At 41.5% G+C, this 26535-nt stretch overlaps 1 protein-coding gene across 1 annotated transcript in view; it reads right to left on the reverse strand.

Annotated features, from left to right (window-relative positions):
* Adamtsl1 (ADAMTS like 1) overlaps window positions 1-26535 on the reverse strand; it is a 380631-nt gene that overhangs the window by 239670 nt on the left and 114426 nt on the right. The window contains exon 5 of the mRNA XM_041652363.1: window positions 643-769. Coding sequence (XP_041508297.1) covers window positions 643-769 — 127 coding nt within the window. The remainder of the gene's footprint in view (window positions 1-642; window positions 770-26535) is intronic.

Genomic DNA, 26535 nt, shown 5'->3' on the forward strand with positions numbered 1-26535 from the left:
TCAGTCATGTCTTCTATAACGGAAAATTAAGACTACCTTGTTTACAAGGTTCCTAAAAAGACTACATGAGGTGAGAGTGTGGAGTTCAAAGCACATACATGTAGAATAAGCCATGTTACATGATGATATAGGGAGAGAAGGACACAAAGATCATTGAATGGCTTCACAGAACTTAAATGGCTTCACCAAACTTTGGCCTAGCATTAACTCTAAAAGAACCTATTGCCAGCACTGCCCTCAGGCCACCTTAAAAACAAAGGCCATGTGACTTTGCAGTAGTAGGGGTGAGTTCGATCTGATTGCCCCACTTTCTCTGTGATACTTCTATCAGGAATCTCAGAACACATATCATACAGGAGCTAGGATGAAGTCTGTATTCCCATTGAGCAGAAAAACTCAGTTGTTTCTAATGTTCCCTCCCACTGTGCCTCAGAAGGAAAGGGTCCCTCCTTCAGGTTACAACTGGCGATCTGACTTGTTCCACATGAACCCATAAGGCAGGACCATATTCCCTCCAAATTTTCAGATTCTTCTCCACTTTGGTAGATGTTTTGTTCAAAAGTTGTGGAGGGGGACCACAGTTAGGTGAGGATTGAATAACAAGTCAACAAGTACCAAACTGCCCATCTCTTAGTGTCTTACATTTAGTTGCCGAGAGCTGGGATTTATACTGCCCTCGGACCAGCCGGCAGGTGGACCCATCTCCGTTGCAGACCCCACAGTTATCCTCCTTGGCGGTGCTTCCCAGCTGGTGATCACAGCCAACAATCTAATGAGAAAGAAAAATATATAATTCAACAAGGCACCTCCCCATGCAGGGATCGATGGCAAGACCAATGGCTAACCAAATGACACACACGGACCTCATCTCTGAGAGACACAAGATGTACTTGATTTTAAAGGGACTGATTTAATCAAATACAAACCAAATAAGAGGGAAATCTGTACTATGGATAGAAGTATCTTTATAGTTCAAGTATATACATGGGAAGATTATAGAAGACAGGGGATGGAGACTGGGAAGGACTGGGAAAAAGTAAAAATAGATCCTGAACTACTGATGTTATGAGAACCTTAGTGCAAAAGTCATTCTCAGTGTCAATAATGAGGTCTCTCTTAAATTACAGAATACACAGATGTAAACTGACTGCAACTGGAAACATTTTTTTCAATGATCTCCAGGTGCTGAATGTTACTTAGAACACAAACTGCATAAGGGCTTTGCACATTGGGTTCATTACTGTATTTAAAGAAACTGGAAGAGTGCTTCATCTGTAGGTTAACATTTCTTTAATGCTGTGATAGTAGGTTTTTTCAGCAACACTTCCAGTAACACTAACAAAGGTGTGTGTGTGTGTGTGTGTGTGTGTGTGTGCCAGGGATGACTCTGCCTGGCTCTTTCCTGTATAAAACAAAAACAAACATCTCATTAACTTTCAAAATGATCATGCAAGGTATCCCTGTTGTAAAGTTGAAGTTATGTATTTTGCCTAAGGGTCCTTGGCTAATAAGTAGTCATGTTCTAAATACATCCATAGTTGGTCCACATCAGGCATTAATGAAACCACACCTTTATCAGGTAGGCAGGCAAGCTTCTTTGTATCTTTAAAGATTTCTCTCCTATGTTTAAGTCAGAGAAACAAGCCAGATCCATAGTTGCAGAGTGTTAGTTTAAGATGCGTTACAATTGTTTATGCTGTGGGACATCTGTTTAATGATGCACAGATGCGTTGCATTTTTTATGTCTCATTTGTTTAACTCTGTGAAGCTGTGTTACTTTGCCTGCCTAAAACACCTGATTGGCCTAACAAAGAGCTGAATGGTCAGTAGCTAGGCAAGAGAGAGAAATGGGTGGGGCTGTTGGGCACAGAGAATAAATAGTTAGAAAAGCTGGCTAGAAACTAGCAACGACACCATATGACAGTGGGTTGCATATCCTGGAATTTTGTATTGAGCTAATGCCAAAGCCTTGCCATGCTTTGATGTCAATTATTGTTCTTAATGAGAAGAAATGGAGTGACATTTCAAGAGGCTCAGCACTAGTCATTAGGGCTTCTTTGATCAGTTTCTGCAGAACTGTAGTAGCGTTATTTTCAACATTCTTATCCATAGACAGGCCTCCACATGAATGGTCAGTATTTACCTGTACTTACATTTTTAGGACATTGTGAAAGGGGAATTGCAGAAGTACCTACTTTAAAAAGTGATTTAACCATCTAAGTAACATTTTTGAGGCTCTGCTAAGGGTCCGGTGCTATATGAAAAGCAGAGTTCGGTGATACAGTTAAGCATGTATGGGCCCACCTGCAGGGGATGTCTGGTCTAGCTGGGAGAAGACAATACCCAAATCATCATGAGCCATAAAAGCAAGAGGATAATCATGAGAAGAGCTACAAATATAGACACACAGTATTCCCAAAGCATAAAACACAGTGACTTTGATGAGAGAAACAGAAGATCTGATAGACGAAGAACCTTCCCAGCTTAGAAAGGGATGGAGAGTTGGAGTAAACCCTGCAGGGGCACATGTGGCTGTGACATTTACAGCATATCCTTCCGAAGTGTGGCATTCAACCTCAGCTACTTAGAAATAAGAAAAACCCAGAGGCAGGAGAAAAATGGTCACAAAACTAGATTCTTTATTGGAACTGACTCACTTGAGAATGCATGGCACATTCTGACTGAGGACCACAGTCTGTCTCAGGGCTCTGTTGCCCAGGACTGAAGAGAGACAGGTTTGAGTTGACAAGATCCTCAGCTATGTAGAAGGACAAGATGGGCAGTGGGCATGGGAATTTATGCTCTCAGGTATCTCAAACATAACTGGATCTATTTCTTAATTTATAGAACTTGCAGGTTTCTCAATGGAAAAATTTAAAGGACACTGATGTCTTCAATGGAACCAGAGCAGATAATCACAGAAAGTTCTTCCATACTTTAAAGACTTCTCATGGCTCCAAAACCATATTGGGAAAAGAACAATTTAGCTCTCTTAGACCCAAAGTAACACTCACATTAGGAATGGCTAAACAGGAGGGGATACATTATATGAGTAACTTGGCCAGAACCCAGCTTAGTGCTCTCGGGGGTGGGTCTGTGGACCCTAGGATGTGAAGCAAGTCAGTTCTAACAGAGCATCGCTTTATTTCAATGCTTAAAGCACACATAGCTCCCTGACACAATTGCCTTTCTACTTTTCCTCTGTATCAATTCCCTTATGAAGATGCCAAAATATTCAAACTCAGTTAGTTTCAAAACATGAACTACTTTATCATCAGATAGAATGCTCTTCTTTTGGTGCAGGTAGAAAATTGTTTGCACTTGTATCAGGATGATCATTCCTGACGTTTTAATCTATTAATTATGAATTACTATTAGATTAATTAAAATTTAAACTGTTACTTTCAGATATATCATTAACAGAAAAGAAAGCAACTAGGAATGTAGAAATGGGCTGAGTTGGTAAGAATAATGCCAGAACTTTCTGTGCCTTTGAGCATTTTATACTTTCTGTATTGAACCCTCCTGATCAGTTCTTTGCTTGTGTGTACGCCTACTGATCCTCCAAATTCGGAATTAAGTATCCTTGGTATAAAGAAAGACTCGTTCAGAATCTAGCTCCATTCTTCCTCAGGCTTTTCTTTATAGATAGTAGAGACTATGAGTTGCCCTGTAATAGATGCATCCATGCTTTCCCTGTGATACAGCTTTAATCTTATTGGGATGGTAATATTTTCAGTTAAAAAGAAGACATTTCTCCTTGACCATACATTTAAATTGTAATTATTGGCATATAAGTGGAAATAAAATGTGTCCTGGGAAGACTAGTTAAAGACTCTGACTTATCGTGAAGGTCCCCAACTGCCCTCTGTCTGCCTTCCTTCTTGCTGGCTCCTATAGCCATCTTGGAAAAATGAGAAAACCTTAAGAAAGAAAGACTCAGGCTAGAGACGGAGCAGTGCAGAGGACAGAGCCTAGCTTCTGTGCCACACTGGGACTGGTTATATCTTAGTTTCTTAGCTTCTATTTTTTTTTTCTGAGAGAACATATCTCTATTAGTTTAAACCACTTTTATTTTTGGAATTTTCTTTTATACAAACCCAATTCAGAACTGGTACGGAGTTTGAACAATGAATATATTTGCCTGAATATCACACTGAGGCTAATTTGAGATCTGTGCAGTTTTTGTTTGTTTGTTTTTGTTTCTTTCTAGAGAATAAACTTCCCAGATACCGTATAAATAAAAAGCACAGTGTCAGATATGGGTTGTCTTTGTGAGCTGTTGATCAGTGGAGTCCCACAAGACCCCTTTCAATCATTAGAGCCCATTGCCATTGTTCTTGGCTATCCCGTGGAACACAATGTTAAAATTCTGTTATTGAAGACACTACATTTCTGAGTCATAAAACATGGACAAATTAAGTTGGTACTGACTTGGAAATTTCATGCCCACTGCCTAACTTTCATAGTGCTAAAAGATTCTATATATACTACAAAGGGAGAAATGTCTCAATCAGTCTTACCCAAGTGTGAACACTGAAATGGTGACCAATCTGGCAAGATATGCCCCCTGGTACAATGGTGGAACAGATGCTATGAGAGCAATCAACCACTTTCTGATTGGATTTAAAGCCCACTCCACAAGGTGGAATTCATTTCTGCCATTGTTAACTGGGCTAAACCCCTTGACTGGCTCATAGACTCTGGGAGAGAACCTAATGCTTTTATTCTAATAAATGGACATGGTATTGTAGATCTTTGTATTTCTGCTTTACAGGATATTTGATATTTAGATGCACAGCGAGTGCTGAGGAAGCAATGAAACACAACATTCCAACTACAATGACTGGTTCACAATTCCAATTCAGGGTACAGATAGGCAAACTTAGTTTTTCTTTTTGCCAGAGTCAAAATCATTGATGACAGTCATTGCTCTCTCTCTCTCTCTCTCTCTCTCTCTCTCTCTCTCTCTCATACACACACACACACATGCACAAAGTATGTGCATTGTGTATGTATCTGTGTGCACAGAACAAAGCACATACCACAAATGATTGGGGTCATAGTACACCTCTGAACTGTCACATGAGCAGGAATTACTGTAAAGAGCTAGAGTTTATTAGAGACTATTTCCCAAGTGCACCTACACTTGTTATTAGTAAGACGTCACAGAAGGCGGTGTTCAGCTCACGGAGTCCCCGACGCACCCGTTCTGGACACGACACTAAAGTGAGGTAGTGAGCACTCCTTATTTTGGCAGTTGCAAGAAATCCTCTGGAAAGGGATAGAAACCTCACTGAATATTTTGGCCTGATGAAGCTTCTTCATATCCTGGTACTAACTATCAGATGGAGCAGGGGTCTAATCTCATCTCCATCCATAATGATTGCACAGCGTAGATTAGTTCACCAAATGTTTATCTTGAGGGCCATGAAGTATAAGACATTCAATAAACAATATATAGACAAGCAAAATAGCACCAATAATGCCCTGAGGCAAACGAGTATTAATAATAACCTTTTGAATGCTCATAAGCAATGAATAGACACCATGCTTGACTTTAACACTTTAAGTGTATGATGTTTTATATGCTCTCTTATAAACACATTCATACTTGCAGATAGGCAGCCCTTTACTTAGGAGTAGAAAACATGGCCACACCACTGCCAATGCTCCTTCATTTCCCAGGCCTAGCTAGAGGCAGCAGGGAAGGGTCTCCTTCAACAAGCTACCATAGTCCGCGATCCAGCTAGCTCACTGACTTTCAACACATCTTCTAGATTCTGGGCAGCAGGCCTTCAGCGCATGCAGAGAGGACTTTTTCCCTTTACTTTCCACAGCTGATCGCAAGCAAACAGGTGGAACCCAAGACTGGAATGTTCTACATACTGTACCGTATAAAAACATCTTGACTAGAAGTCACAGAAGAAAACAAATTAAATAAACCAGTCAGTTTTTATAACATAAATATTCTTCGATGGGTTCATGTTGGACCTGTTTCAAATGGTTCCCATAAAGACCTCAGCTGCAAGCATCAAATTCTGAGCCAGTGATGTCAAGCTTTTCTTGATCCAACCCATGAGGTAAGATACTGTTAAACCCCTCTATTTTCAGCACTGGGAGAGACAAATAAGGAAAACTAAACTGCAAATCTGATCAGAGTGTCTCTGAATTATTTAATCCAGACCAAAGTATATGGGACATAGTATGTTCTTACATATACTTATACCTCATTTCCTGATTATGCTTACAAGTGGGGGGAGGTATAAAATATCCAATTATATTCTTCATGATTAAGATCTTCACAATAAGATATACATCTGATGTAATACAATGAAAAACTTTTAAGTGGATAAATGAAGCCAAAAGAAAAGCCAAGGCTTGGAAGTCTAAAACCAGACATGAGGTGCACACTCTGAACTTGGGTAGATTTGCGGCATGGTAAGTGGGGAAGCTCTGTGTCTGTATTTTAACTCTACAGGATAGAAGAAAGAAGAGCAATGATTTAAAAAAAAGAAACCTATTGGAGCTTTTCAAAATGTATTGGTGATGTGTTCCTTGCAGTAGACATAACTCGTATCTGTGTAATGAATGGATGAAAAACAGATCCAGGAAACCCCCAAAGGACCCAGATCCCAGGTGCATATTTTCCCAAGAACCACTAATGAAACATAACGGTCAGAGAATATTGGATACAAGGCCTTTTAAGATGCCCAAACAAATCATCTAGTTACAAAGCACTGGGGCTGTCTGCCCCAATTCCAGGGTGGGCATTTGGGCGCTTGGGCTAGGCAAATCTATGGCGCATGAGCAGCTACTGTTCCCACCCAGACCCAGAGCAGACATGGCCGAGCAACTGCAGCTTCTTTGCCCTTGAGCTTTTGCATGGCCCTAGATGTTTCAAGCTATTATTCTCTAGGAGCCAAATCCAATAGACTATGGTTGTCATACGAGAAGACCAAACCCATTTACCATTCCAGAGCCAGTGAAATTACTGGCTGCCTCTCTCTCAGACAATTCTTCACAAATAATATCTTTCCACAAGATATTATATATCTTTTTTATGTTTGAATGATTTCAAGGACAGCTTATAACACTGAGGTTGAGAAGCTAACTTCCTCAAGATCAAATGGCTGGGAAGTAACAACCTCAAAATTCTGTCTTGTAGAATGCCATGAACCATGGAGAGGTGTACTATAAAATATTTCTGTGGCAATGGCCAGATTGAATACTGTCGTCCAGATCACCATGGCTGGAACAACATGCATGCATGAATGGATGAATGCATGGTTTCATGTGCAGTCTGTGACTTGGAAGCACATGTGGAAATGAATGAGGTGTCCTCCCCAGTCTAAACCTGTGGTCCACACCTCCTTGCTCCCCACCTCCCCTAATAGCAGCCACAACAACAACTCAATGTCTTACAGTTTATATGGCCACCAAATGTTCTTCTTTTACAAATGTTCTTCCTTTATGTTTTTTTTTTTGGAGGGGGTATTTCTGATTTAAGTTTCCAGAATGAGAAAACAGGATCTCTCATAATTCACAATGGCACCCACAATAGCCTGTGAGCTAGGTTTAGTTTTTCATAACTCTAAGAGAAATATGTTTATCTGCAATAAAACCATATAAGGTCACCAAAGCACCAACTACCTCAATTATACAAATGTGATGAACGCTGATCTTTGCTGTATGTATTTCTTAATTTCAAACTCTGGTCTTTAAGTCATAAAATTGGCAAATAAATCATTACCTAGCACATGTAATGTTTTGAGTTGCTGGAAACTTCCAAAACACAGGGTCCACATAGGAAAAAAATAATACAGACATCTTTGTATTAAAACCATCTATGTGGTTGTTTATTTGTCATGAAAATGCCCTCTGAGGAGTGACACACTAAGCTGTCGATTACACCCCAACTAAACCAAATCAAGCGACTCTAAGCATTATGCTGGCTGCTAAGGTGCTAGGGAGAAGTCAGGTAGACTGTAGGCATAGTCTCTGTCAAGGGCGAGCAGGATGAATCTTACTGTGTTACAGGAAAAGGTGAGAGAAAATGGGAAGTGAGCTCATGAAGACTAGAGGTCACAAGGGCAAAAGCAAAAAGAAAGACTGAGGTAACTAACATTTGCTAAAAATTCCCTATACTTAGGTAATTACATGTGTTCTCACTTAGTTTCCACAATAATCCTGAAGACTAACTAAAATCACATCCATTTAAAAAAATTTCTGAGGTCCTTCTGAAAGGTTAAAAAGTACTTGCCCAGGGATCACATTCCTGGGGCATGGCATCATCAGGTGTGAAGTGCAGGAAGAGCAACATTAAATATCACTAGGGTGTGGTCCCTCCAGACTATGACATACTGTGTCTTAGAGTCTAGAATCACAAGAGACAGGAGGAAGGAGGATGCTCATGGTTCTGTCAGTCACACCTTGTTGCCTAAAGCAACACTGCAGCTCTAAGGTAGCCAGGATCCCGTAGATAGCCACCTGCACTCTAGTAGGAGATGCTGATAGGTGGCTGGCCACTCTAAGGTAGCCAGGATCCAGTAGATAGCCACCTGCACACTCTAGTGGGAGATGCTGATAGGTCGTTGGTCCCAGCTGGGGTAAGGCTCAGTTCTCCCATATTCTAATGTACCACTAGGAAATAGAAGTGTATGTGAAAATATCAACTCCTTTTTACTGAAGACAAAGTTTTCTCAGAAGAATCCTCCTTATACATGGTACTCTTTTTTTCTAGAGCTTGGCCCTCAATTATCAGACTAATCATCTCCCGTGTATTCACCCCACATCCTTACAAGGACTCACAAGATCCTTCTTCATCTACCCGAGTTTCCTTTCTGACTCCATCTCTTTCTAACTCATTTTCCTGGTAGTTTTCCAAATGAACAAAATGTGTTCTCCTCTTAGGACAGCCCCAGTTATTGAATCTGACTGGAGTCTTCTTCTCCATGCTGTGTGTGTGTGTGTGTGTGTGAGAGAGAGATTTTTCTAAAAGTTTATTTTCTTGTTTTTACATTCTAACCAAAGCTGCTTCTCCCCTCCCTTTCCCAAGACCCCCACCTCCCCTATCCCCACCCCACTCCATCCACACCTCCTCCACTGCTTTTCTTCAGGTCCAGGTGGGCACCCCAAGGATAGTAGCCAACCATGGTACATCAAGTTGCAGTGAGACTAGGCACTCCCTCCTCCACCGAGGTTGGATGAAGAAATCTGGCAGAATGAATGGGTCCCAAAAGCAGGCAACAGAGTCAGAGGCCTCCCGACTCTCATTACTAGGAGTCGCACCTGAAGACCAAGTTATAGCAGACATTTTACAGCAGTCCTCTTGTCTCTTTACAAGCGTGCTTGCAAAAGTATCTACCGTCCCAGCAAGACACTGTCTCAGCTGACTGGATACTCTATCTCATCCCAGCCCCTAGTCCTCTGATCTCGTTCTGTTACTTTATTTCACAGCACTAGTTTGATACAATATAATATACTTGTGTGCGTGGTATCTCTTTTCTGTCTTCTAGGATGTAACACCACAAGGACAAAGACAGCTAACTAATTCACTGTCCTCTGAGAATGGTGCCAGCACACAATAAACATTGCATGAATGAGTGAGTTCAGTCTGTGAGCAGTGACAGAGATGACGGTGCCATATTGTGATTTTGAAGAATTTTCCTCTTTGCCCCAAATGACTACATATGGTAGCCATTCTAATTTAAGCTCCACATTGGTGCTTAAACATGCTCCTGAGTAGCATGTTCATATACATTCAAGAGAACACAGGTCATCCACTCTGGTTCCGTGGTTCTTGCCTCACGTGTGTTCATGCGTCTCTGCATGTATGTCTGCATGCATTTACATGTTATGCCTGGGAATTGAACTCAGGCCCTGATGCAAGCATTTCACTTAAATTGAACTATAACCTTAGCCTCCAAGTTCTTATTTTTTTGTTACAAAGCAAATGAGGAAAAGCCAGACAGCAAGGCTGGTGTTATGAGACACCAAGAAGAGTAATTAGTCTTTCAGGTTGCAAATATTTAGAAGTTATTCTGCTCTGCTTTTCATGAAGACAGGGATCTTATCCATCTGATGGTTGACTAAATACTCTGAGAGGGAACAAGCATGTACTCAAACTCTCAGGTGCTCTCTATCTCTCCTTCCTTGTTTATTCCAGAGATTTGGCCACATTCTTGTGTAAATTTATTGTTAAACACATCTGGATTTTTTTCCTTTTGCATATTGTTTTTAGTAAAATTTGTTTATCTAGTAGTCTCCAGGAGAGAGCCTAAGAATTATTGTAGTGTAGACACTGGGGCTTCCAGACACTAGAATTCATTCTCTGCAGATGGTCAGGGACCTTTCTTTAACAGGCTGTCTTCTCTCTTCGCTGCTTCCAAAATTAGGGTGTCTGGAGAATGCGAAACAAAACTATACAAAGACCTGACCTCTGGCCTTGCTTCTGTCTCTCAGACTGTGAAGTACCCAAGAGGGAAAGTGTTGAATTTGGCCCCACTTCACATGGCATTAACTGTAATTCTTTGTGAATTGTGGTGACATCATGGTATACTTTGACATCACTGCTCAGACTCCCTTCTGCTGCTGGGCATACAGTGCATGGTTTTGTTCAAACACAGGAGTTCTTTGTTGAGAAGAAAGGATAGCAGCTGGTCTTCGGTCTGGTAGAATGTGGATCTTTGTAGAATGTGCCTGTTCAATAAGCCTCCACAAAGCAGCCACTCCGCTGTCAGGGCTAGCACTCACTTATACATGCAGCTCTGGATAATTTTGTTGACATTTTGATCTAAAGAGTTCAAAATTCCAGATCTGGTTCATAATTCAACAAAACTTTTGACACAATAAAACTCTCATTTAAAAGTCGGGAATTAGCTGAAGTCAGACAAGTGTGTTGGCTGTCTTTATGTGCCCAGGCTAAAGGACAAAAAGCAAAGGGGACCAGATGCAATGAGAATCTAAGTGTCCCACTGTCTCAAGTCCCTAGGAAAGGAGGTTTCCTGCTACTCCTTTGCTGTCAAGTCTGTGCTTGGTCACCTACCCAGACATTACTTTCTATCAGCTTCTTGGACAAAGGTATATGTATTCTTCTTCAACATCTGTCAAACTCATCCTCAACTGATAAATTTAAATGAGTTCAACTCCAGACCACTGATCCCTCTATTGTCAATTCTGTCTATACATATTGAATCTCTTTCAGGTAAAATCTGAAGAAAACTGATCAAAAGCAGAGTTTATCCTAAAGCTGCATCTGTAGTATAACTCCAAATCTTTGTCCACATGTCTCAAAAGCATACACAAGACAGCAACTTTTTTTTAGATCATCTTGAGAAGCCAATGGTTGTTAATGTGAATTTTCCTAAAGGAAAATGTCATACTATGAAGTATATGAGTGGGATAGTAAAGTTCTTCTTATTGAACAAAGATTGGGCTTTTACTCTGATCCCCCAAGAAACACATGTTGTGAACCTCAGTTCTACCATGAGCCTTCCAGTTCTTGCTCTGGAAATACTGCTTTATTATTGACAAGGCTACAATACCACATCACAGCATACTATCAATATAATCTCTTCAGGGTCTACTTCTTAGCTTGGGTCCTCATTACTTTTTACCAAAAATCTATATATTATGTACTCCTAAAAGTCTCTGCGTTCTACTGTGAAAGAGGCAGGATGACATTATGGGGTAACACATGAAAACTTGGATATACTGACTTATTACTGTTTGTTTGAATGTGTCACACTGTTTGTATGAAATTTATTTGCTCATGAGTTATAAAAAGAAAATTATTATCTATTTTATGAACCTGGAAGTGTTTGATATAATGTACATAAAGATTTAGGACATTGCACAGGCCATAAAAATTCCAAGTATATATTTCAGAATTTTTGAGATGATGCTGTTTTCAAATCTTCCATCTCCTAGTCCCCATAACTGTCAAACGATACGTGTTAATTATGTTGTGGGGGGGGGTGTGGTCATTGTGTGCCTTAGTAATCTAGGTCTCACAGCTCTAGACACATGGACAAGTTTGCAGAGGCTCATATCATTTCAGTGCCCCTAGGTTTGACCACAGCACAGATATGAAGGAAGGTAACAGGTACGGCTCTATGGAGGAGACACTCTCTGCACTAGAGCTAGGACGGGTGCAATCCCCATGGCAAAGGGCTTTTTAAACTGCACCTCTTCACACCACAACCCATTAAAGCAGCCCAGTGAGATAGCCAGCACCAAGCTGGGTTGGCTCATAGAAAAATTATTTATAAGAAGTTCAGTGGAGTCTGTTAGAAATTAAAGTTAAAAAAAATTGCGGACATTGCTGTGGAGTGGCAAATTATCTCTTCCAAAAGTCACTCAAGTGATAGAGGAATGCTGTAGAAACCCTGGAAGGTCTTAGCTTTCCAATTCCAGACCACTGGTACAGTGTTAATTCAGAAACCAATTTTAAATATATCCATGTAAGCAATAATCGCCAAGTCTCTTTCTCAACACAAAGCAGAGCTGACTCAAATACATTCTTTGAAGACTTCAGATCCTGGGAAAGTCAGATTTTAAGGAGCTGGGACAAGAACTCTGCTTTTTTGCCCAGAGTCTATTTATATAGAGTGCACTGTGATGATAGCTAAGGGTACTGACAGAGAAGAGACAATCACCAGTTCATTAGTGTCTGGGAATGGTCAGCATGCATTGAGTGGCAAACAGCCACTGCATCCAGCCACTGCATCCAAACGTGTTAAGAATGAGCTAAAGGTGATTTTGTTCTTGTTTTTTAAAAAAGGAAAGTAACATTCCTGAAGATATTCATCGAAATCAGCAACAAATCAATAAACACGAGTTACAAATCACAAATCGTAAGAGAAGAAGAAACTGCCTACATTTCAGTGGGTGCCCAAATTCCTGGGCCGGATGAACGGTTAACTGTTGGGGGCAGTGACTGGCCAAGCTGGGCAGTGAGAATGTGGCCACCCTTTCACAGTCCACGCTTGTAGGGTCTCAACAATCAGCTCCATTTTGCTGAATCATTGCACTGTCATGACAAAGGCCAATGAGCTATTTCTTCTTTCATGGATCATATAATAAAGTTCAGTCAAAGAAACGACTGCATGCATTTTCTTTTCCATTCAGAAAGATTAAGAAAATACCAGGGAGCACCCACATCCCCACAGAGAAATGAAGCCTTGTTCTATTCTACTGTGTCCCCAGTTTAAATCCAGATGAATTGTGTTTCTAATCTGATAATAAAACATTCAACACATTTCTAACTTAAGAGCACAAATGAATCACGGGGTAACAGGAATATTTAAATTTAGAAATATTTGAAAATGTGTTTTTAGAGTAGCTGTAATTGTCTTTAGTCAAATTCTATAAATTATTTGAAAAGCATTATTTAAACAGAGGGGGCATAAATATTTTCTAATTTCTCTGAAAGTACCCAAAGTTCCTGTTTTTGTGCCCTAAAGTTGAGGATTTCTGATGGGTCACAGGCAAAGAAGAGATGGGATATATGCTTCATGTAACAACAATAATTTGACTTTGTAGCATTTCTTCTGCATGTATTTTATTATGTATATAACTTTAGATAACTATCTTATTTGAAAAAATATATTTAAGTGCATCATTTTTAATATACCTGTAAAATTCTAAATAGAAAACTCCTCAAGTTTGGGTGTCCTGTGACAGGGCAGGACAGCACAGAGGTCCTTCCATCTTGTATTCTTACTTAGACCATGTTAGGCTTGACTAGGATTTGGTATCCTTCAAGGGAAGGCTTATGGGAAAATTAGCCAATTGTGCTTTAAGAATCTGAGGTTGAGGTCCTGGCTAGCGTAGCTTCTGTTAAACTGCCTGCTTATGCAGAACCCCCCTCCAGCTAAGCTCTATCTCAGCTTTTATTAAACTACTTGCTTGCATTAAATACCAGCCTGCCCCTGCTAAGAGAGTGTACGCTACACACTGGCTACACTTGAGTCCTGAATATCTGAGTTTAGTCCGAGCTGGCTAGAATTAAGCCTTTTAGTTGGTTATAAACTATGTCTTAGTGGTCATCTCTGGTGGGCTCCCCATAACATTATCAGGAATATTTGATCTGAAAATGGGATCTGATCACCAATTTTAAGGTTTTCCATGGTTATTTCAAATCAATTTTGAACATGGCACTGACATAGTTATCACGTGATTCTTAATATCATATTTCTATTACTTAAAGTTCATTATTTCTTGTAGCTACTGCCAGTTTGCAAAGAACCACTTCATAGAATATAAATCAAGGAGTGTTTGTTAGTATAAGGTGAGAATAGCTATGAATAGAGTATTGCCCAGAACAGTTGGGTACTGAGTTGTTGTGATTGGCATCTTCAGGGTTTGAACTCTTTCCAGTGAAGACATGTAGAGAAAACAGGTTGCTCATTGTTAGCTGGTTTTCATTTGCACTAAGGGTAGGTCTTTAATTTGGCCAGGAGAGAGCTGCAGTATCTGAGCAAGCAGAAGCATAGAATAAAAGTTACTTGCAGAGTTGGAGACCATGCTAGGAAACTATAGACTAGGGCAATGAGCTGTTGTCATTTAGGATTGGACATAGCCAATCAGCTTCCTAAGTCACCTCCCTAGAATATGGCAGTTGGGATTCCTGCTTTCTAACATGCTCTTCCTTACCACCCTCTGTCACCCAGGACTCTAGAGGATGCTTAAGCCAACAGTGTGTGGTACGGGAGAATTGTCTGTATTCAATGTATCATGTTTTAAATAAACGCTGATTGGCCAGGCAGGAAGTATAGCCGGGAAAACCAGACAGGAAGTAGAAATGATGCAATGAGAACAGGAGAATTCTGGGAAGGAGGAAGTTGATTCCTCCCACTCCTGCCCGGACTCCAAAGAAGCAACATGTGATCTGCCCCAGCTGTGAAAGGTACTGAGCCACGTGGCTAACACGGATAAGAATAATGGGTTAATATAAGGTACAAGAGCTGATAAGCAGCCTGAGCTAATGGGCCAATCAGCTTTATAACTTATAGAGATCTCTGTGTGATTTTCTTTGGGGCTTGCCAGCTGTGGGGTACCAGGCGGGACAGAAACTCCAACGAGCAGGCCTCCTCGTGTTACAAGTGTGTACATTAAAAGAGCTGGCATTAGCCAGATGCCCATATGAGAACACACTGTTTGTTTATTGAAGAGGCTTCTGAAAAATCTTTCTGGCATTCTGTTCGAAGACCTAGCCCACCAGCAACCTCTCAATTTAATGCTGACCTGGTTTCTCAGCATCGACTCAGAGTCATTTGGAAAACAAGATGTACCCAAGAAAACTTTCTCTGGAGACAAAGTTCTGTCCCTGATCACAGGCTTTTCTAATCCTAAGTGAGAACAACCGCCCCTGAAAATTTGTTTTTGATGCTTGCTTATAACTTGGCTTCAGCACTGACTAGGTTATTGTCTTCAAGAGAGGAGAGAATGTACCAAGAAGCAGCTGACAGGCTAATAATGACAAAGCAGGCATGCGGGCCAGAGAATGGAAACAAACTGAACGCAGCCCAGACACATCTGGGCAACCTAACCCTGCAGAGACCTTCTCTCATTAGAGCTTTTCAAAGCCCGTGATTAGAACCCCAATGTGAACTTCTAATTTGTACCACACAGGGTCCAAAAGAATGGAGAAGTCAATTCCAAAGCATGCTTACTCCAGCACCCACCTCTGGTTTCCATGGCGGTGCAGGGGTCAAGAGTCGCAGCCTTGGGCTGGAGAGATGGCTCAGTGGTTAAGAGCATTGCCTGCTCTTCCAAACGTCCTGAGTTCAATTCCCAGCAACCACATGGTGGCTCACAACCATTTGTAATGAGGGCTGGTGCCCTCTTCTGGCCTGCAGGCATACACACAGACAGACTATTGTATACATAATAAATAAATGAATATTTAAAAAAAAAAAAGAGTCGCAGCCTGAGGCAAGGAGACTGTGTGCCGTATCAGCAGTTAACTTAGCTCTGTCTTAGTCAGAGGTAAAAACACAAACACTGGAAGTCCAAGAGGAGAGCATGTTCCCATCATGGAACAGTTCCACTTGGGAACACTGTAACATTGCACAAAATGAGAAAAGCTGGCATCCTTTCCTTCCTGAGCATTCAAGATAAGAGCAGCAGAGGTGATGGGATTACAGGATGAGGACTAGAGACTGACGTGAACAGCCTTTATCCTTCACGTTTCCGTAAGGTTCAGAACTGTCCCTAACATCAGCGCGTTCCTCTCTAGCCAGGTCTTCTCGAAGCTCTGACTCCTGACCCAGAACAAAAGCAGAATTCAAAACGAAACGAGCAAATATGCAAAGGGCTGAGTCAAAAGCATCCAATATCATTCCTATTCTAATTTTTTCCAAGTGAAGTGCAAAATCCACTGGTTTGTACAAACAAGCCGTTGCCTTAAAACATAGAGCAGGCTAAGGTTGCATTCTTGTTTAGCTGACAGTTTAATGCATGTTTAGAATCTGTGTTAGAAGCAACTGCTCTCTTGATTAACATGCCAGCCATGGGGTCTAACTAGATATGAAGGGTTTCATTTAAATTGCAGATGTGACTTCAGCTTGCCCAGCTTGGGCTTGCGATCATAAATCAACAAGAAATGGGTAAGAAGATTGCCATTCTCCAAAGCATCTCATTAGAACGTATAGAGGCACAGTTACAATTGTTTGGGTTTTTTTTTTTTCCCCGCAGACATGCATGTCACTATTTTCAGGGCTGTTTTCTGAGTCTGGGAACAGCAGAGGGGTAGAAAGAGGGGAAGAATACTAGGGAGGGGAATTCCCAGAAGTCTCAGCATTATGACCTCCATTCTAATGAGCAAGCCTCTGCTCAGCAGACTGGGAAGAACGTTGTATGAGCTACTGGAGGGGGAAAGGCATAAAGGTCGAAGTTGTACGATAGAGAATGTTATTAGCCTGAATCATGGGTGTCGGACCGGGAGGCCGAGTGGTCAGAATTTAAAATGGTGCAACACTCTGAAACCCACTGTGGAAGACCTTCAGAAACTTAGGCATAGGACTGTCATGTGATCCAGCAGTTTACTTCTCTGTCTACTTCCCAAACAACGGAAACTACAGACTTGAACAGACACTTGAGTGTTCAATAGCAGCATTGTTCGCTACTGGTAGAAGCAGAAAATGTCCATCTAGGTGACTGGGTAAGCAAAATTTTATCTATAGGAAGCATCACCATGAAAAAAAAAAGAGTTCTGATCTAAGCTACAACATGGATGAACTTTGAACATTTTATACTTGCTAAGTGGAAAAAAGACCCACATTGGGAAAAAAAAATAACAATTTCATACAATTCCACTTACATGAGCAGTAAAATAGATAGATACAGGCAGTAGAATGGTGGCGACAAGACATTCAAGGGAGGGGGAGTGTATGGAGCTAGTCACGAGTAGGTGTGGTAGGTGTGGAGTTTCATTTGGAAGATGATGTTTTAGAGGCAGGTGATGGTAACAGTGTGAGTAAACTCGATCCCGCTGAGCCACATACTTAAAAGAGATTAAAACGGTAAATTGCATGTTACATCTGTTTTACAACCAGGAAAAATGAGACAAATTCACACACATACAAATAATCAACACAAGGAACACACAGATGGAACAGTGTAATTAGACGCACAAATACAAGTAAACACGTGACAATGTTTGTCTCTCTTTTTTTTAAATTTATTTATTTATTAAAGATTTCTGTCTCTTCCCCGCCACCGCCTCCCATTTCCCTCCCCCTCCCCCAATCAAGTCCCCGTCCCTCGTCAGCCCAAAGAGTAATCAGGGTTCCCTGCCCTGTGGGAAGTCCAAGGAACCCCCACCTCCATCCAAGTCTAGAAAGGTGAGCATCCAAACTGCTTAGGCTCCCACAAAGCCAGTACGTGCAGTAGGATCAAAAACCCACTGCCATTGTTCTTGAGTTCTCAGTAGTCCTCATTGTCCGCTATGTTCAGCTTGAATTTTGCATACAAATGGATGGAAATATTTGTCTCTTGTGCAACTCTGAACTGGTGTCCTTACTCTGCCCCGCTGGTCCTGTGACCTCTCCATGTAGATACGGACAAAGAGGCCTGTGCGTTTGCACTTGCCATTCTCCCTCAGAACAAGACCAATATGTACCCAGCTATGTGATGTCTATAGACTGGTATGGTATCAGGATAGCTCAGGGCACCGTGGACTTTGGAATCAGAAGCTCATGGAAATCCAAGTCCTGTTACATATCAGTAGTGTAGAGCTGCCCAGGTCAGCTCCTCTCCCTATCCATATGCCGAGTGTAGCCATGTCCCCTCTAAAAGCTGAAGAATCTATGCAAGAATGCAAAGCTCTTACATTTCAAGGATGGAGCAATGGTTATTAATTATAATTAAAAACAACAGCAAAAATTAGCTGAAGGAGTAGAAGACACAAAGGGAAAAAAGATACTAATGTTCTCTCTCTCTCTCTCTCTCTGTCTCTCTCTCTCTCTCTCTCTCTCTCTCTCTCTCTCTCTCTCTCTCTCTCTCTCGGTAAGGTTTCTTTGTGTAGTCTTGGCTGTCCTGAAACACTCTCTGTAGACCAGGATGGACTCAAACTTAGAGATCTGCCTGTCTCTGTCTCCCAAGTGCTGGGATTCACGGTGTGCGCCACCACTGCCAGATAATACAAAACTTATTTTTTTTTAAAAAGCAAACAATGAAAAGAAATCAATAAAACACCCCGTAGTATAATGACATATATGTTTAGTAATATCATGGTAAAACCTATCAATTTGTATGTTAACTCAGAAAAAAATAATCTTAAACATAGGAGTAAAAAAATAACTGAGCTCTCATTTTACAGAAAAGATTATCATTTGCTATTAAAGTGACTTGATTTGCCCTCTAAGAAGACATTTACTATTCTGAAACAGACATGAAAATTGAGACTACTTAGATATTACAAATCAAACATTCAGAGAAAGATCCACCATCACAAATAAATGATGGCCTGTCAAACCTGTCACTTCTCTGTGCACCACAGATTTATCTTCATAGGTGCTATACCTTCTATGACGGAGGAACGTCTCCACAGGCGAGGTAGGCATAATGACAGATTATCTCTAGGAACACATTCCTCTATCGGTGTGGACAACGAGAATCACTTGTGTCTGATAGACTTGAGGAGCAGAATGAAAGGGTCTTATGTGCTATATTTGGGGTACAGATGGGGCTGATTTCTCATCAGCCTCGCAAGGGTTGATGGAAGAGGTGAGATGTGAGCTGTGAATTACAGAATGGCAGTGATGCTTTAAAACAATAAAGGCAGGCTGCCAAAGTCCCCCTCCTCTGCCAAATCGGAACCAGACTGGAAGCTGGGTCTGGGGCTTGAGTGCAGGTGGGTCCAGATCAGTGTGGTACTGAGCTAGGCACATTCTTCCAGGCTGCAAAGCAGAAACTTCTTTCCTAGAGCTTCACAGAGTCTTGCTGGAATCCATTAAGAACTTGTTTGAGCCCTGGTGAACTTTTGGCTGAAGAAGAGAGGAGACTCTCTCTGCTCACAGAAGGTTCATCTTGTTCTAGTACAAAAAGATTCTGCTATGAACCAAGACAGAAGTTTTCCATGACTTGTTTATCACCATTAACATCTGAGTACTTCCAGCCTCTTATGTTCATCCACCAAGACATGGAAGATGCTAAGCCCCTCCCAGGGAGAAGAGACTTAAGGTGTATGTCCTCACAGCAGTAGACAGCAGCAAGGCCGTAGCCACTTTTAAACTAGGAGACGTTTTTCATGCATGAGCCTGTGTGACGTCACCCTGTAATGATTACTAGCCCCGATGATGATGGTAGAGCTGTAATGTATCTTGCAAAATGACCATGTTATAATCATTTCTTCTCACGCAAAAGATATGGGATGTTATTCAGACTCAATTGCTAATCACAATTTTAGCTTTCGTTTTTTAAAGCTGTCTGAACCATTGTCTGATAATTTTACTATATTTCAGAAGCCTTAAATGTTTATTTCTAAAGAGATTTAGATATATAAGTGAAATAAACTCAATAAGGTTAGATTTCAGGCATGTTCAACCATGGCCTGCAAGCAACGTGTGATCAAGGACTGTCATGAATGTAGCCCAACATAAAATCATGAGACATTTTCCAAACATCATGAGATTTGTGTGGAGGAGTTTTGTATCTCATCTGCCTGGTTCTTGGGCAGCACAAAGTTTGAAGAATATAGTTGTTACTTTCATGCTGTTATGTCAAAAGGTTGGATGATCTAAACAGACCAGAGCCCTTATTTTAAAGCATTTATAAGACAAGAATGCTATGCCAATGATCTGGTGAGATATCTGGGGTTATAAATGTCAGCTGTTGTATCTTGTAGCCATGGCCAGTGAACAACTCAATCACAGAACGCTAATGCGGGCAGCTCTTTTGGAGGGAGGGAGAGAATATGTATATGAATGGCTAAGAATGAATGAGAGTGAATGACCATGGACTTGGGGGGATCCCACAGTTACCCTATCTGTGCTTCTGAGGCCAGGCTTTTCTATATGATTCCTGTAACCCCGTAGGTATGTTTCTGAATGAATGTGTTCCAGTCACGGATCGCTAGCCTTTCAGCATGCAGCTGGAATCAAGGGATCCAGGGAGAAAGTATAATTTCTGTAAGACACATAATTCTAAGAGTAATTTAAGTTTTACTTTTGAATTGCATATTTTTGAGTTGTGTTGAATTAAGTTTTGACTTTTACATGTTGAGGTTAAGGGTTACATTTTCATATCATAAAGAGCCTAACAATTTGAGTAGCTCTGTTCACTTTGTAGTCAAATGCTCTTCTTCAAGCCTTTAAAATGACTTTCAGTTGACTTCAAGCAGGCTCTCACCGTGACTACTCTGCCCAGGTCACAGGAGTCTATGCCTAGAGCTGTTCCTAACTGGAGATAAGATCAGAGCCTGGGGAGCTTCATAAACAAACACCAACCTGCTACCTGTTCATCCTCCTGACAGAAATGGGGAAACCTCTAGCTGGAATGCTGGCTTCATGGATGAGAACACTGGATGATGTTCTAGAGAACCGAGGTTCGGTTCCCAGCAACTACATGATGCACTCCTCTCAGCCATCCGTAACCACGGTTTCAGGGGGGCTGATGCCAGTTTCTGGCCTCCACAGTCCCTGCACACATGTGGTACACAGAATAACATAAAGATCATCTTCAAAAAGAGAGAAAGAAAAGGGGGAAGCCTAAGGCCAAAAGAACCCCAGTGAACAGCGAGAGATTCCCCAGCTTGAAGCTCAGCGGGAGAGAGGGGGTGATTCTAGGGGCAGCAGGGCCAGGCAAAAACATGAGCGTTAGGGGCAGAATGACTGGGAGTTGCATCTTAACCAGCCACCAGCTAAGCAGGTGCAACCAAGTAAATTACACTCGGGCTATGGATGGGCCTTCTGTGAGGCTTCCAGTGTGTGTGAGCATCACACGTCTGGTACAGTCCACGAGGACAGTCTAATATGTGGGTACAACAGTGATGATAATGGTAGCTGATTCGCCACCTAGGGAAGGGTAGACATCTGAATAGCCATAGGTCAGGCGTGTGTTGTATGGGTGTGCAAATAAAGCTCCTAGGGCTGGGCACCATCTCCAGCAGCAGTCGGCACTGACTGCCGCTTAATGAAGCCAGCTGGGAATGCAGAAAAATGGCCTCGTCTGGATGTTTTAAAGGTGAATGAAGGTGAGTGAGAACCACCTACCTACCTACACACCTACACACACACACACACAAACATACATTTTGCATATTTTGTGGAAATATTACATTTCAAGCCTGAAATTCTCAGCTATCTCTATGAGCCCCTGTTGATCGTAGGTTCTATCTGGAGGGAATGTTGCTAGTTCGCAGTTTCTACTTTGAAGCTGTGAAAGTCATCTGTGGGGAAGATTAACAAGCTCTGCTTTGAAGTGTAGAGAGACACTTGAGGAGCTCCTCTGGGAAATGGAAGTCTGAACCTGAAGAGCCCTGACAAAAACCATTCACCTGACATGTTGCCAACAGGCTTCAAATGAGCCTACACATATTTCTCAGAATTAAGAAAAAAAAGGCCGAGCATGAAGGAAATTTGAGGTCCTTTATCCTGGCAGGACCACAGATCTGAGCACACATGCTCTCTGCTATGGGTAAAGCTGTATGAAACTTTTTCTACCCAGACAGGCAAAAGGACTACAGAGGCCTTTGGCACTTCAATAACACCAGCTACTATATCCTCCCTTTCAGCAAAGTAAATCCTTGCTATGTGTGGTCAGAAATGAATGATGGATGGAAGAAAGGAAGGAAGGATGAAGGAAGGAAGAATAGAAGGAAGAAAAGAAGGAAGAATGGGAAGGATTGGAGGAAAGATAAAAGGAAGGAAGAAAGGGATAGAAGAAAGGAAGGATAGAAAGAAGAAATGAAGGAAGAATAGAAAAAGGATGGAAGGAAAGAGGAAGAAAAAATATAGAAGGAAGAAAGAAAAAAATAAAAGAAAGGAAGACGGAAAAAAGAAAGGATGGATAGAATGGAAGAAGGAAGGAAGGAAGGAAGGAACAAATGAATGAAGGAAGGGAGATCAGACAGAGACATTGCTCAGAGGGTAAGGGCACTTGCCACCAAGCCTTATGACTTAAGGTCAGTTCCTAGGACCCTCACAGAGGTATGAGAGAGAACCAATTCCTGTACATTGTGTTCTGACCTACCTACCTACCTACACACACACACATGCACACACAGCACACAAACATGTGCATGCACACACACATACACAAACACATTAAATAAACTAATGTAAAAAATTGAAAGAAACAAAATGGAAGGGATTTCAAAAAGGGAAAAATCTGAATAAAAAGAAAAATTTTAGTTAGGCGAGTGGCACACACCCATAATCATAGCGCAATGGCAGAGGCAGGAGGATCCTGAGTTTCAGATCCTGGTCAGTTGGGTTACATTATGGTTTTCAAGTCCAGCCTGAGTTCTATCATCAGGTCCTCCTGTGGGGATAGTTTGTTTTTGCTGTAGCAAATAAAGCTTGCCTGAAGATCAGAGGCCTGAGCTAGCCACTAGTCAGCCAAAGAGGCCAGGCAGTGGTGACACCTTTAATCCCAGTACTTGGGAGTCACACACCTTTAATCCCAACACTAGGGAGTTGGAGACAGGAAGGGATATGGATAGACAGAGAGAGGAATATAAGGTGGAAGGAGATAGAAGTTCAAGACGGTCAGTCTGAGGATTTGTAGGGACAGGATTACCCCTGTGGTCTGAGGATTCAGTAGAGGTCAGAACTAGTGGCTGACGGCTTTGCTACTTTGATCTTTCTGCATTAACCCCTATATCTGACTCTGGGATTTTATTTTTAAGACCAATTAGAATTCACACTACACCCTCCTATCTCAAAATAACCTTACGGCCTTCACTCAGATCACATGGTTAGCAAGTAGAGAGTAGAGGAGGCTGCTCAGACATGCTCTGTGTTGTCCAATAAAAAGCGTGAGCACTGATGTTATGTCCAGCTAAGGAGTTCATAGCCATCCTGAGATGCTAAAAGGTACCTGAAAGCCTTCCCCACTACTGAAGCTTTGGGAGTGTTGAGAACAACAGCAATCAAATGCAACCGACTTGAGAAGACGGTTGCTTGCTGCTTCCAAAGTCTCCCTCCCCATTCTGCCTCTCTGCTCCTTTTCCTGAAGTGTCTGTTTCTTCCTTTCAATCTCTATCATTTCTGCTGGCAAAGAAATGAACTTGCACTAAAGTGCAACCACGCAACCAGGTGCACACGCTGTCAGCCAACCATCAGGTCCCAGCTGCTGGGAGGTGCCACGGCACGCACGTGCAGCAACTTTGTGCCTGCATTTCTGCAGAAGTAGAAATGACAAGTAGTATGATTTGGGAGTTTTGCCTTGCTGGCAAGGTGTGCTGCTTGGACTTTCTCTTATAATATCATCATTTCTAAATGAATGGGATGTTTCCGTGATAACCTGACCATAAGTCAGGGGCTGAAATTCACTTAGCAGTGATGAAAGAGACGAACACAGCGAAGAACACTGAAAGCAAATACCTGAAACTGTTCACCGACAGGATCTTCCAAACACACATACACATAGCATATTCTCACTTAATCCAGACCAAGGGAACCTGTGTTTGAGTCTTCTTGGTTTTGTCATTTGCTAATTGGGAGACCTTGAAGACACCACCGTCTAGCTCCAACTTTCAGCTCTTGATCCATGAGATGAGGAGACTGCGTTGGTGATTTCCCCAAGGTCGTTTTCTGCTTCTGATTAGCGTTGCAAGATGCAAACCATCCCAGAAGGCCTCAGAATTTGTGCTGGCGTCTCTTTTCTGCCAACCACACAGAGCGCTTCTGGCCATGCTCCTCTGATTTCTGATTCTGAGGTGTTCTCTTGGATCATAAGTTGGTCAGCCTGCAGCTAAAACACTTTGTTCCCTCTTGATTTGGGCTCCTCGGGGCAGCTGAACCAAAAAGGCAACTGAAGGACAGGTGGGGTTTATTAAACTAATTTTAGGTGCTTGTGTGGATTTTCCTGACTGGCAAAACGCCCTTATTAGGATTGTTCCAGAACAGTCTTTGGCAACCTGGATGTGCTAAAACTTGGGTAAAATTATATTCATGGCTAAAAATCTGGAAGGCTCCTGATGCTTTAAACTGTTCATATTAAGTATCTCAATAATTAAAGTAGCCACAACATTAAAAAAAAATCATCCCTTTATCTAAGGTGATGTTTCCTTGGGAATGTTCCAATTAGCCCAAGTATAATTACTAATTGCTTTTCACATTTGATTTTTAACATTTGAAAACAATTACATGGAGTGCCATGACGCCCAATCTCACAATGTTTTCCTCAAGTCTACTTTACCGAGTTTTAATTTAATGTCTTTTCTTCAAAGCCAGGGACAAAGTGTCAGATCTTGTAAATTTCTCATATATGTAAACTGCCCTTCAAGATATGATTCTAAGATAAAAATTTGATGAGCATATTAAATTAGAGAGAGCTGAACTAATTAAATTGAATGACTGAAGATTATCTAATTTTGTCATGGAACACCCCTTAGGTAAAACACTTTTTTACATCTGTTTTCTAATATACAATATAGATAAATTCCATCTGCCTGGGATATTGACTGATCTTTATGGCATTTAGAAACCTGGCACTTTGTACAGCCCATCTCAGGAAAGATCCTAATGGCTTCAGCAATGAAGGCATACCTAGAGGCTCATGGCTGGTATACAAGTTCACTGAGCAGTTCTCTTGGTGGACAAGCTTCTAGGATTCCTTTAGTCATCTCTTAGGAGGAGATGGCAGGAGCCCTCAGATTCAAAGCTATCTCAGCCTCGTATATGACAGAAACATCTGACTTCATTAAATAGACTGTTTTCCAGCCTGCAGGAAGTGAGAACAAGGCCCCAAATATATTAGAAGATAAAAATCAACATTTTAGATGAATAATTCATGCGAATTAGGAAGGACTGGTCATCTGGGGACAAAAATAGCCAACAGAGACCTTCATTGATTCCCTGGCCCATGTATGTAATGGTCATATTGAACAACACAATCAACTCAACGATCGTAAGCTATTCTCATTACCCAGTGACCAGATCTCAACTTGGCCGCACAGATGGCCATGTAAAAGTGGGACAAAGAACGTGAGGGAAAATGGCTGTCAAGGGCAGACAAAGTTTTGTTCTCTGGGGACTTTGAGTGAAGGAGTTTGGAAGGAAGGTGGTGACCCTGGAGCAGGACAGCGATGCCTCCCCCACTCCCTAACTGAATTTCGGTGCCCCCTACTCTCTCGTTGATTTCCATGGCTCCTACACTGACAGTTGCTTTCCTAGAGTTCAATGGAGCATCTGGTATTAGTAGGGGCTTAATAGACCCTGAATGAGTAAATCTAGGGTACCTGATCTGTCATCCTCTCCTTCTCTCAGACAGTATCAACATGGCACAGTTAAGTTCATTTGAGGATTAAAGGCAGTAACATATAAAATGCCCACACAGCACAATGCCACGGCCAAAGTTTCTTCATAAGATTTTTGTGGCACCTTGCCGCCCCACAAATATTTCAATACTCACTAGCAATCATTCTTTATCCCCTTCTAATTCTCTGGCAGAGACACCTCAAGCAGATGCCTGTGCTGGACATGGAAATATGGAATACGTGAGTGCTACATGTTGACAAAAGTATCCCCAATTGCAAAATATTGACGATATTAAAAAGTGGAACTTTGGGGAAATAATTAGTACTGGATGAGATTATGAGGGTAGAATTCCCATGACTGCATTAGCAGCTTACAAAAAGAGAAAGGGAGAACCTGAGTTAACAATTTTCCGCTGTCTCACCATGTGGCTATCCTCTCACATGCTGCCATGAACCAGATGCCAGTACTATCTTATCCTGCTGGACTTTCTCTGTTTCTGTAAATGATCAGCTGTGAAGTATTTAGTAATAGTAGCAACACACACATGCACATACACACACACAAACACCAAGTAAGTGGTTCTTTGTTACTGGGTTCTCTTATA

The sequence above is a fragment of the Microtus oregoni genome, unplaced genomic scaffold (genome assembly GCF_018167655.1).
Source record: "Microtus oregoni isolate MIOR12 unplaced genomic scaffold, Mior012 000005F_ref0000423, whole genome shotgun sequence".
Lineage (NCBI taxonomy): Eukaryota > Metazoa > Chordata > Mammalia > Rodentia > Cricetidae > Microtus > Microtus oregoni.